The sequence below is a fragment of the Ochlerotatus camptorhynchus genome, unplaced genomic scaffold (genome assembly GCF_037179485.1).
Source record: "Ochlerotatus camptorhynchus isolate MF236.1 unplaced genomic scaffold, CSIRO-AGI_Acam_v1.1 ptg000389l, whole genome shotgun sequence".
NCBI classification, from domain to species: domain Eukaryota; kingdom Metazoa; phylum Arthropoda; class Insecta; order Diptera; family Culicidae; genus Ochlerotatus; species Ochlerotatus camptorhynchus.
This window is the reverse complement of record NW_027040876.1, coordinates 365,188-378,041: the sequence shown is the minus strand read 5'-3', so window position 1 is coordinate 378,041 and position 12,854 is coordinate 365,188. Positions and strand designations below refer to the sequence as shown.

Here is a 12,854-nt window from a genome sequence, read left to right as displayed (position 1 = left end):
GAATCTTTTTCTGGAAGCTTATTTCAAAACCTTCTTCTGGAAGCTTCTTTTAGAATCTTTTCCTGGCAGCTTTTTTTAGATTCTTCTTAGGGAAGATTCTATTAGAATCTCCTCGAAGCTTCTTATGGAATCTTTTGTTAGAATCTTCTTCTGGGAACCTCTTTTAGAATCTTTTTTAGAAGCTTCATTTAGAATCTTCTTCTTGCAGCCTCTTTTAGAATATTCTTCTGGTAGCTTCTTTTAGAATCATCTTTAGAAGCTTTTTTTAGAATTCTAATTCTTTTAAAATCTTTTGTTAGAATCTTCTTTGGGAGTTTCTGTTAGAAGCTTCTTTTAGAACATTGTCTGGAAGCTTCTTTCAAAACCTTCTTCTGGAAGCTTCTTTTAGAATCTTTTTCTGGAAGCTTCTTTTAAAATCTTTTTCTGGAAGCTTCATTTACAATCTTCTTTTAGAATCTTCTTGTAAAATCTTTTGTTAGAATCTTCTTTAAAATGTTCTCTAGGAGCTTTTGTTAGAAGCTTCGTTTAGAACCTTGTTTTAGAATCTTTTTCTGGAAGCTTATTTCAAAACCTTCTTCTGGAAGCTTCTTTTAGAATCTTTTCCTGGCAGCTTTTTTTAGATTCTTCTTAGGGAAGATTCTATTAGAATCTCCTCGAAGCTTCTTATGGAATCTTTTGTTAGAATCTTCTTCTGGGAACCTCTTTTAGAATCTTTTTTAGAAGCTTCATTTAGAATCTTCTTATGGAAGCTTCTGTTGGAATCTTCTTAAGAAGCTTCTTTCAAAACCTTCTTCTTGAAGCTTCTTTTAGAGTCTTCTTATGGAATCTTCTTCTGGAAGCTTATTTCAAAACCTTCTTTTAGAATCGTTTTCTGGAAGCTTCTTCTAGAATCTTCGTCTGGAAGCTTCTTTCAAAACCATCTTCGGGAAGCTTCTTTTAGAATCTTTTTCTGGAAGCTTCATTTAGAATCTTCTTTAGAAGCTTCTTTTAAAATCTTTTGTTAGAATCTTCTTTAAAGTGTTCTTTAGGAGCTTTTGTTAGAAGCTTCTTTTAGAACCTTCTTAAAGAATCTTCTTCTGGATGCTTCTTTCAAAACCTTCTTCTGGAAGCTTCTTTTAGAATCTTCTTCTAGTTGCTTCTTTTAGAATCTTCTCATGGCAGCTTCTGTTAGTATCTTCTTCTGGAAGCCTCTTTTAGAATCTTCTTACGAAGCTTCATTTAGAATTTTCTCCTGTAAACTTCTATTGGAATCTTCTTCTGAAAGTTTCGTTTAGAATCTTCTTCTGGAAGCTTTTTTTCCTTTGTTCGTGGGGATTGAATCCCTGATATTCTGGTCAGTAAGCGAAACCGGTCGCCACTAGGAAACCGAGCGCCTTAATATAAATACATATAAAACAATTATGGTCGTGTTTCCAGTCGAGTTGTTGTTATTATCGTTCATCTTCGGTGGGGGCTTAAACGACTACGACAATTTCTGTCACGCGGAGGGTAGACAAAACGCTTGCGGCGATTATTACGACAAACTTTCTCTGCAACATAGCTTGATCAGAACGGTGAAAGGAAAAAGATAAAATTGTTTGCACCATACTTCCGCCTTACCACCGAAGCCGCTACCTGAAAATTCACGTCACACCATGAGCATGAGAGTGAGCATTGCTGACCAGAACAGCAGTAAGTACGTAAAGCACACGGTAAATAACCTATCAGGAAACATCATTGTTTGGGATGGTCCGGCCAAGGTCACGAGTTCAAATCTCATCTTCGGACAAGTCAAGAACGACCCAAGAGTGTTAAAGTAACTAGGGTAGATGTACCAGCCATGGCTATACTTGTTCCTATTATGGCGTGTTCCAAATAGAGCTGGTATAAGTAATGATGGGCAATCATTCACATTTGTGCTAAAATTCGAAATGACGTCTGACGCAAAGTTGTAGGGAAAATAAAGCCATTCTTGGAAAAATATCAGGGTACATTTTTTTTAGTAGTTTTGAGTAAAAATTCGAAAAAAGTGTTAGAAACTTATTTAGTTTTTAATAAAAAAAATATAAAAAAAAAATTGTAGAAGGACATTTTGATACAATTTTCAAAATGTCCTTGTTCATTTTTTACATATTTGTTGATTAAAAAGCTTATGAAAAAGGACAAACTTTTGAGTTATTTAAGTTTCATCACTTTTTTGATTGTTTACTCAAAATTACTATACACAATTTATCGTGTATATTTCTCCTAGAAAGCCATTAATTTTGTCTTAGACGTCATTTCGATTGGAAGCGACATTTTCATGCTATGAATTATTAAAAAAATGCCAAACATGCCTTTTAAAAAAATGCAAGATTCAGAATGGCCAAATGATTACCCAAAACAAACAATTATACAAAGTTTCATACAAATCGAAGAAGGCTGATCGATTCGTTTTTGGCGTGGAACTGCTCCTAGATAAAATCAAACACCCCTACCGGCAAAACCACGGACTGCAATCACTTCCGTTTTGTTGTGATAGGCAGTAAATATTTTATGTAATTTCCATTCCCCTGCCTTCTACTATTATTAGATACGGGAGAGTACGGTTGAGTGCACATGTCCACTTGTTGAGATTGAATGCAAACAATCCCGGTTAGTGGGGGAGAAGGACAACACAGCCGTAGATACTGGAACACGTTTGTTATGAGTATTCAAACTTGTGCACTTCTCAGAAAGTGACAGGTATTCCGACAATTTACAATTTAAATTCCGTCGAAACCACCAGTCATAGCGATGTTATTTCACGCTCACCCGTGCGAACAGAGCTGCTTCCTGCGTCGAAGCCAATGTCCGTATATGCTTTTGACATTAACATATTTTCAAGATCAAACTGTGCGATTCTAAACCCGCCAACGAACCGCTGCTGCTGGACGTAATTGTTTTCGCAGTGTTTATTGGCTTGTTCCGCGCTGTTATGGAATGGTGTTTTTAGAACAACTTCCGAAAAGTGTATACCGCGGAGGACGCAATCCTTGACCTCCGTGTCCAACCGAATTGTTTGTGCCCATGCGATTTGGTGATTATTTTTGTTGACAATAAAGCTGCAGGGGGTTCTGTTTGGGGTGGGGAAATGTAAATTAAATTTTAATTCCAATCACGTTGCTGCCGAAATAGCTTTCGAACGACGAGGTGATACAGAACAAGAAACGAGCACTCAAGACGATGGCAAACGACACTGCTTCTGTTGCAGGGTTTTACGTGTTGCCTACCGAACGGGCGCTTTTGTTCAAGATGATCAGATCGACCGACGCATGGTCGCAGGTCGCAGTAGGCCACATGCACACTTTGTGTTCGCTTTCGTCTGAGAAAACCGAAGCTGTTTTGTTTACGTGAAAAATACGAGCAGACTATCCATTTGAGGATTGCCGTTGTCGTCATTTCCATCTAAAATTGGCATTGCAAGCAATACCGAAATACTTGGTACACAGTGCGCTGTTAGTTTGACAATGAAGAACACTTTCAGACTGTTGTAATTGAACTGCTTTGTTTACACTAACACACTTGTGCTATATTTGCATGGAAGATTTATTTACCATCCCACTTTGCAATTGACACCCAGAACATCTGTTTTCACGATCTAGTTACCATCTTTCAAGCGAACAAAAGACATTATTATTCATCGAAGCAGACCAAACAATCCCGTCAAAAATAGAGCCAATTTCCACTCTATTTACATTTCCATCAATAAGCTCCTGTGTTCCGTTCCGGCTTCCTCAATCTACACCACCACGCTAGTTTAAATACACCGAACAAACGGTAAACGACAGTCGAGCAGGGGGAGTACTCACACGTTCAAGTGAATATGTGAATGGCATGTTTACTATTCGCATGCGTCATCATCATTGCTGGTTTTTAGCTGTTGGAGCGATCCCAGCATTACTTTGCTGGGTACTTGCTGACTGATTGACTGGCTGGCTGACTGCGGCATAGTAAGGTGAAAGTCAACGCGCACGATTTTTGCTCGCTGGCCTACTTCGGGAATATGTCTTATTTTGCATTACCTCTAGCGTGAAACCTTGATCTTTTTTTTTTTTGGTTTCCATCTCTAGTTGACGGGAGTGTATAATCTGATTAGATGCGCAATACCAGATGCTAATTGGAGCCGATTGGATTGCACACAAGCCATCTAGCAAGTATGTATTCGGTTTCAAGTTTAAAAATTGGTGATTCATGATGCATCATTCAGCATAGTATGATGGGCGGTGGGCGTAGGTTGACGTGACACTTTAAATAGAGCACGTCATCTGGTTGAACTAGATCTTACTCTTAGTTAGTTCTAACGGCTTACTTGCTTTTTCCACCAGCTTGAACTCATCTCCGTTGATTATCACACTTCTGACTTTACGAGCTCTATAGCTCTCTGTTCCTTCAGCCAACAGATATTTCATTTTCGATGTACATATTCCACTTAATCCAACCTTTTCTGCATTACGTTTCAGCTTGGTGTTTTGCTCTGCCACCAACTGGAACGTTCTTCCGATAATGTCCACGTTGTTAGCTAATCAGACGAACTGGCTGGATTTATTGAAAGTCATGCCCCACATGATAAAGCCCGCACGTTTCACCATATATGCAATTTGAACAGGAGGCTTTTCGAAGTTCTTTGCGTGTTACAAACTGAGTCTGATAACGTAACCGATGTCTTTAGAGAGCACCGTAAACCATCTAAAAAAAAATCTACTGGAATATAAATAAAATTGAAGAATTTTTTAATCAGTTTATGAATAGTCTGCACCATTTGGAATACGAGGGTTTTGCTGCTTCTCATCCGGCCTGCTCGACGCAAGTTCCTTGGTTATCTGCACGGTGAGGTTATGTTCCATCTCTTGCCGATCTGCTTGCAGTTGTTGAACGCGACCCTTCAGCGCGGTGATTTCCTGATTCTTTACGAGGATCTCCTGCCTCCTGGGTTTGATCTTCCCTCGCTTGTTGTTCGATCCGTTCGCTCAAATGAACAATCTCCGCTTCCTTGTATTGCAGCTGAGCGCTTAGCTGCTGCAGTTGTTCCTGCAGTATCGCCTCCTGCTCGGACGATTGGAAAAGACTTTCCGTGCGCATCTTCTCGATCTGTTGCGTCAGTTCGGTGTTTTTACTCATCAGTTGCTGCAGGCGCACACTCAAATCATCGGTTTCCTTTGACTTTTGTGGATTCAGGCTCTCCAGACTGGACTTGATCGTCCGGGAATCTTGCGAGATGTCATCGATTTTCTCGATCAGTTCTTGAATTTCACGATCCTTCTGCTGCACTCGGTTCTCCAAGATCTCCACGTTGGCCTTCTCTTCATCCAGCAATGCTTGAAGTTCCTCATTGTCTACTGTCAGGTCCAGAACATCCTTTGCAATTCCTAAACACGAACCTTAAGCGGTCCAACTTCTTCACCACCTTGCCCTTGAATCTGTTCTACCGGTTTGTTATCCTTCGGTTCACTCTCATCGCCCCAATCTTCCAGGCGTTGTAGTTTTACGTTCAACTCTTTGATCTTCGCCACCTGAATCTCCATCTGCACATCCTGCCGTTCCTTCATCTCAATGAACCGTTCGTTGGCGGCCACCAGAACGTCGATATTTCTCGACGGTTTCCTTATCTCGCTCGGCTTGTACTTCGCTCAATCTTCTCTCCAGTGACTTGATCTGAGAGTTTAACTCTTGCTGGATCGCTAGATCCAACTCGCTGGTTTCCATCGAAGCCGAACGTCTCTGCAAGTTGTCGCTCTTCGCTATGTGTTCCTTGACTTTCTTCAGTAACTTTCCTGATTTGACCTTCAAAATCAACGATCTCCTGAAGAAGTCGCTCCTTCTCCATTTCCAGCTGCCGGATGTAGTCGTCTTTTTTGCTGAGACGACGTTCCAGTGCAACGCTGATGTTTCTCTTCCAATATGGCTTCATCCGCACCCCAGCAGTCGTCCTCCGATGAGGATTCCGCTGCATGGACCTTGTTCGGTGTGATGATCTCTTCGAAGACGGCACTCGCTGGACCTTGCTGCCCTTGTAGACCACCGAACAAAGCAGCTGTAGTCGTTGCTTGATGCTCTCGACTAACCAGTTGTTCCTCCAGATCGACAACCCGAGTTTCCTGCTCAGTCAGGGTGCGACAAACCCTCTTGATCTGATCATCTTTCTCTTCCACCTCCTGCGGAAGCGAATTGTTCTGAGCTTTCAGAATGTCCAGCTCGTCCTGAAGTTGCAGGTAGGCGTCTCGGTCCTGTGCCAGGGACTGATTCTGTTGCTTCAACTGATTCAATTCGTCCTTCAGCTTCTTCTGCTCTTCTTGATGCTGGCTGCTAAGTTGGGCCTGTTGATTGTGCAAGGCTTCCACGTCGATCTGCTGCTGATGCAACTGCATTTCCATTTGGTCGAATTGAAAATTGAAAAGTGATAGATATAATTTTCAAAACACTCTTGGAAGAATCTGTTGGACCTTTTTTATATCTCTGTCCAAGAGGGGTATTGAAGAAGGCAATGGACGAATCTGGTACTTTTTTCTTGAACTTCGGAACAGTTCCAAGATTTGCTATTCTCATCAGTCTTTGTGTCGAAACAAACCTTCAAGATCTCATTTCAAAGAAAAAAATACTTGCTCCTAACTATGTTTCCTTCTTTGAAACATGGGCAGTTCTTTAGAGGTTTATTGAAGCAATAATTTTTGACATCCTGGACTCATTAATTTTTGATGCCAGCATGCCAGATGCCAGATTATGAAATTGGAACAATTATTTAAATTTAGGCCTAACGACACATTCGGCATTCGGCCTAATGACCCATTACTCTATGAGTATATTCGTAAATAGAGTATTTTGTTCCTCGAATTTTACCACAATCACGAAGAGGACCATAATCACGAAGATGAAGAAAATCGAAAAACTACAAGGGGCAGCCCCATGGGGTTGTACGCAATGGTGACGTAGGACTACGTGGTCTTATATAATAAATCTTATTTGTTAACTGCAGCAGGAGCTTGTGTTTTGTGTAGGAGTAGGAATTTGAGAGGGATTCTCTCTGTTAATACTCTTTAGCATGACGCGCTTGACATAGATGACTCACTGCGACTCACTACGCGGTGATTTAATAAACACCGTTTGGTGAAACCAGATGGAATTCAACTTTGAAATCTGTGTTAGGGAAATCGGTTTTTGCAGGCAATCGATGATAATTTTAATTATCATAGCAACAGTTGAACATTCGTGCAATTTTAAATAGTGACATTTTAAAAAATGATAAAGTCTTGAATTTTACAGATGCATAGGAATATTTCTGATCAATTGGTGATAAAATTATTGAAATTGGTCCAGGGGCAGCTGAGTTATTAACGTTAAAAATCTTTCATAATTTTGTTTCATGTTCCATTTTCGGTTTTCACAAAGTGTACCCCCATATATAAATCACAGACGTAGTCCTACGTCAAAAAAACTAGAAGGAACAGCCCCCTATGGGGTTTTTTTTTATATAATGCGTTTATTTTTCCAGGCTCATTTGCTGTAGCTTTGCGAAGCCGATATTCATTGTTTAGATTACAAAATTACTTAAAACTAACGTTAGTAAAGTGGGGACCGATTACTCGTGGCTATCTCGAGGTTAGGGGAACAAATTGTTGCAAATGGATGGCAGGGTAGGGATTGTGAACACAAGGTTTGGAGAGCAATGTGCTCTTGATCTCGAACTAAGCGACACTCTGATGAAAAAGACAAACATGGGGGTACACCGATGGAGAGCTAACAACTTGGGAGAACACAAGATGACACTAACTACTAAATCCTCAGATCAGGGCAAGATCACAGGACTTCAACGGTAAGTGGAGAAGCGTTCCAGAGGGAGCTTTGAAGACATCTGACAAAGGTTTGAAGAACTTTTAGGACATATTTGCAGATCTTGAATCAAATCTATTTGTTTGTTAATGAATCTTCATTAAATTCACAACATTTGATTCCTCAGAACTTCTTAAAAGTTCCTACAATTGTTGTGAAGTTAATGGAACTTCACTGAAGCTCTCTAATATTTCATAAATTTAATTAAAAACTTTGATTCAACTCTCAGCATCATTGCACGTTTATCAAAGGAAATCATATAATCAAAATCATGCATGATATTTTGCTCCAGTATCACGCGTGGTATTGAGACCGTATGAGAGCTGAAAAGTATCAATTTGCTAATGATTATGCCATAACTGCTGGGCATAATGAATATTATGAAGGATTTATGGAATATCCGTCGGGAATGTTTAAGATTTCCGTAGGGAACGGCTGAATCCAAGTCTGCAATTTTAGACGTCAAAACATCACTCATGACGAGCGCTTCATCTGGGAACAACTGGAGTACCCGTCAGGAACGTCTGGAATCCATGTCGGAAACATATGAAACTGCTGGAATCTCCACCGGGACACGAACTACTGGAATCCTATTTGAGAATGTCCAGAATCACTTCGAAATCATCCGGAATAACCATCTATAACGTCGGAAATCTTCATCGGGAGCTGCTAGGATCCTCGTCAGGAATGTCCGAAATCAATGGGAATGTCTAGTATTTCAGTTATTTTTGCAAAGAAGATACTGAGAAGCACTGGTATTTTCTTCAATAACTGGTATAATTCCTACAAGGACCGTCTAGAGCCTCCGTTAGCAATATATGAAATCCCCAATAGGAATGTCTGGTATCTCTTTCGGGAACAGCTGGAATCCCCACCGGGTCTGGAATTTCCATCGGGGGAATCCTCTTCTGGAATGTCCGGAAAAAAATCAGGAACGTCTGGAGTTTCCCCGGGAAGTACTGAAATCATGGACCGGTTGTCCGAAATCAATGGGAATGGCTGGTATCTCCGTTGAGATCTGGACATCCCTACCGGAAATGATGGTTGGTAACATCTAGAATATCATTCGGGAACTACTGGAATTCCCACCGGGAACGTATGCAAATTCCAGTGGAAGCTGCTGGAATCTTCACCAGGAATGATTTCGGAAACGTCTGGAATCTTCATCGGGAACTGCTGGAATCATTGTCGGGAAAGTCCAAAATCAATTTGAATGTCTGGTAAAGGATGTCCACGATGAAATTGCCACACACAAAATTGATTCGCAAAATTCGAGTTTTCATCCGATTGCCATCAAATTTTCAGGGATTGAGAAATAACTATTAAACTTCATTTTACCATGCTACTCGTATTTTATTTACAGTCCATACGCAAATGCCCGCACCTTGGCCTTAACCCCGGCCATAAGATTCTGCACAACCTGTGAATCAACCGTTTTTTGCATGTAAACCCATACTTTCTTCAGTTCCTCGACTGTCTTCACTACCTTAGGTCGTTTAAGAAGGTGCTGCTTCATAATCGCCCAGTACTTCTCGATGGGGCGGAGCTCCGGAGTGTTGGGAGGGTTGAAAATTTTCGGCACGAAATTGACCTTATTGTCCGCATACCACTTCAGCACGTCCTTGGAGTAGTGGCATGAGGCCAAATCCGGCCAGAAGATTGTTGGGACGTTGTGGGCCTTCAGGAGAGGAAGCAGCCGCTTCTGGAGGCACTCTTTTATGTACACCTGTCCGTTCATCGTGTCCTGGGTCACGAAAGGTGCACTCCGCTTCCCGCACGTGCAGATGGCTTGCCAAACCAGGAATTTCTTCGCAAATTTGGACATCTTCTGAGTGCGGACATGCTCCGGAACGCTGAACTTATCCTTGGCCGTGAAAAACAGGTTGCCGGGGATCTGTTTGAAGTCGGCCTTCACATATGTTTCGTCGTCCATGATGCAGCATTCAACTTTCGTCAGCATGTTGAGGTACAACTTCCTGGCACGGGTTTTGGCGGACTTGTTCTGCTTCTCGTTGCGATTAGGGGCCTTTTGTACCTTGAACGTTCGAAGCCCAGCCTTAGTTTTGGCCTTCTGGACAAAACTTCGGCTTAGGTGCAGCTTCTTAGCCACATCCCTAACGGAGGCGTTCGGATTTCGTTTGAAGGCCCCAACTACGCGGTTGTGATTTTTGGTGTTGTACGGAATACTTTTTCCTTCACTTCTGGGCTTCCGATCGGTGGTCAACCGTTCCTCGAACCGCTTAATAACTCGCGACACCGTGGAATTCGCGATTCCCAACGTTTTAGCGATGGAACGATGCGAGAAATCCTTGTTCTCGTGATGAATGCGCAAGATTTTATCACGCACGAGCTGTTCTTTCGACTCCATTTCCGCGAGTTTTGATCACAGGACTTTAAAACTTGCAGGATGTAAATAATGCACTATGAACTAAATCCACCCAAATTTTCATTAAATTCTACCCAACGGTTAAAAAGTTAGAGCAATTTCATAGTGTGGCAACTTCATCGTGGACACCCTTTATCTCCTTCGACGACTGGTGAAATTCCTAACAAAACCGTCTGAAATCTTTGCTGGCAACATCTGGAATCCCCGTAGGGAATGCCTGGTAACTTCCTCTAGATCTGCTGGAATCCCCACTGGAAACGTCTGATATTTCCATAGCGAACTGGTGTAATCCTCAATTAAAGAAAATCTAAAGAACTTTTCAGAAGTTCCAGGATCTTGATTGAAGATGTTTAGAAAATATTTGGTCAAATTAGTAGACACCCTGTAGATAGAGAAAGACGATTAAATGTCAAAAAGCTCTATAGAAGCACAACACCTTGGAATTGTTAGAAAATTAGATTAGAACCTACACACTGCAAGAAGAATGATCAATCTTGAAATAAATTGACTAGTGATAGGTAAATTTCCATTATTAAACCTGCGAATATTGACGAAATGGCTAACTTATAAAAATGCAAATTTACCCTTAAACGCGTGAACGGCATACATACCCAGTATGAATGGTGAATGGTTTCTCCGTTTGTCTGTGGAAAAAATGGCATTATTTTGCGCACGTTAATCAAAATTTTACCATTGCTTTCATATTTAAACCAAACGCTCAAGAAAACGTGCAACTATTTGATTTGTCTTAGGTACCAATTTGAGTTCGAGTGTTTGAAGGTCTACAGGTGTGTACAGTTAATTGTACTGAAAACTGACCAAGTTAACTACGGAGACCATTACAATTCAAATCACGCAGCTCACTGCTTCCTTCTTGGGTGAAAGTCAACGCGAAATGCAACCGTTCAAGTGCACCTCCCTATAGAGCCATATTACCCACGTGCTGCTGCAGAGGTACCTATATACTAACCCACTTATTCATGCATTCATTACATCCATTTTCCCTAACCTTGACTTCCGCGAATAATGGCGTGAGCTTTCTTCACGACCTAAGTTTTTATTTTTCCACCGAGAAGCACAGCCAGTGGGTTGAGTGGGCGTGTGATACTGCGCTTTACTTCCAGGGAAGTGGTGTAAAGTGAACCGTTTCAGATCACTAACTGGGCAAAGACATGCGAAGATGTGTATCACTCACTGACGGGACGGCTGCTTACAACGCGTCTGACGGAAGATGATTTACCATGGCTCATTGCATAACAATTGACTGCCGGTTTCTATTGGCAAAGGCAAGCTGCTATATGCTAATCGGACGAAACAATGATAACAAATCCGTGTCGAATGGGTTTTCCGAACCATTTGCTTTCCAGGGTGAATCAGAAAGCGCTAACCATGGGTATTTATTTCTAGATGAACATTGTCTGTCTATTCCTAACCTTGAGCCTTGGCAGCGGCTTTCCGGATATTGCTCAGCAGAGCTAGGTACTCGTCCTTGTAGCACTGGAACACGGCATAGACCTGTCCACAGTAGTCATCCGCCGGGACGTTCTTCGTCTGCTGCTTGATGCACTTGTTGTGCTGATCGGCGAAGGCCTTCTCCTCGGTCGCAGCTCGACCTTGGCGAAACATTTGCCACGTATCGTGCATGTGGACCCCATTGATGTCATCGTACACTCCGAGGTTTAGGCCAATGCACCGCATCACACACTTGCTATCGCGATCGTCCGGGAAGTCTCCATTCTTGTAGCGTTCTAGCAGATCCGCCGAGGGCTTCTGATCGTGGGTACAGACCGAGATCAACCGATTCACCAGTTCGCCGGCGTTCTAGATTTTCCGGAGATCACAGGTGATGGTAGAGTTATTTTTTGGGAAATTGGCATTCGAAGGATACTTACAGCTGGAGCGGCTAGGAACACTGCCACAATAACCAAAAGGCCAAGGACTTGGACTGCTTTCATCTTTACGCTGATATTACTTGATACTGTTCTGATCCAAGCTCGCTGGAACCTCGGCTATTTATACTCGCAACGTTTTCGCAAGCCGTATTGCAGAACAAAAGGTTGCTACATGGGGAATAACGTAACGGCTCGGTAGCATCTTCGCAACCCCGCGAACAAAGATGATCAATTTGGGTGATTGTACTTTACAACTTACCTTACAGATGGTCTTTTCCGTAATATTCAAATGATGTCACTGACTCCAGGTGCGTCCGATCTGATCTGATGGAGCAGATTAAGATCGAGAACTGCAGATCCAAGTTATCAGAAACTGATTAATCAATGAGGCGATAAATTCTACTGTTCGTTGATATTCAGTTCATAAACATGTTCCAATCAAAGTGTTAGTTAGCTCTATACATTTCAAATAGGTTCCTATTACCTTTTTGATCTGTTGAGATCAGTGATGATCGATTAATAATTCAAGCGGTTTTCTTTAATCGTTGTAATGACCAGGACTGGCAGGTTTGTTTACTGTTTCAAGCACAATTACACTGGATTTTCTGCGACGATTATTCACCGACACGTGTTGGAATTCGGAGATTCCTAATCACTTAATCGCATTGATCAGATTGTATGTAAATTTCAAACAGGTCGGCGTATGCATAGCATCGGTCGATAGTTCAAGATATGATTCCTGTCGGAGAAAT

General features: G+C 41.6%; 2 protein-coding genes across 2 annotated transcripts in view; both read right to left on the bottom strand.

The window, feature by feature from the left end:
- The window catches only part of alpha-Man-Ia (alpha-Mannosidase class I a), a 122,031-nt gene that overhangs the window by 73,412 nt on the left and 35,765 nt on the right, over positions 1–12,854 (bottom strand). The gene's annotated exons all lie outside the window — the stretch shown is intronic.
- Positions 11,083–12,661, bottom strand: LOC135710488 (general odorant-binding protein 99b-like). Its single transcript, XM_065233083.1, has 2 exons — positions 12,103–12,661; positions 11,083–12,031 (listed from the first exon to the last, which is right to left on the bottom strand). The coding sequence occupies exons 1-2, from the start codon at positions 12,163–12,165 to the stop codon at positions 11,639–11,641; spliced, it is 456 nt and encodes a 151-aa protein (XP_065089155.1). The 5' UTR covers positions 12,166–12,661; the 3' UTR covers positions 11,083–11,638.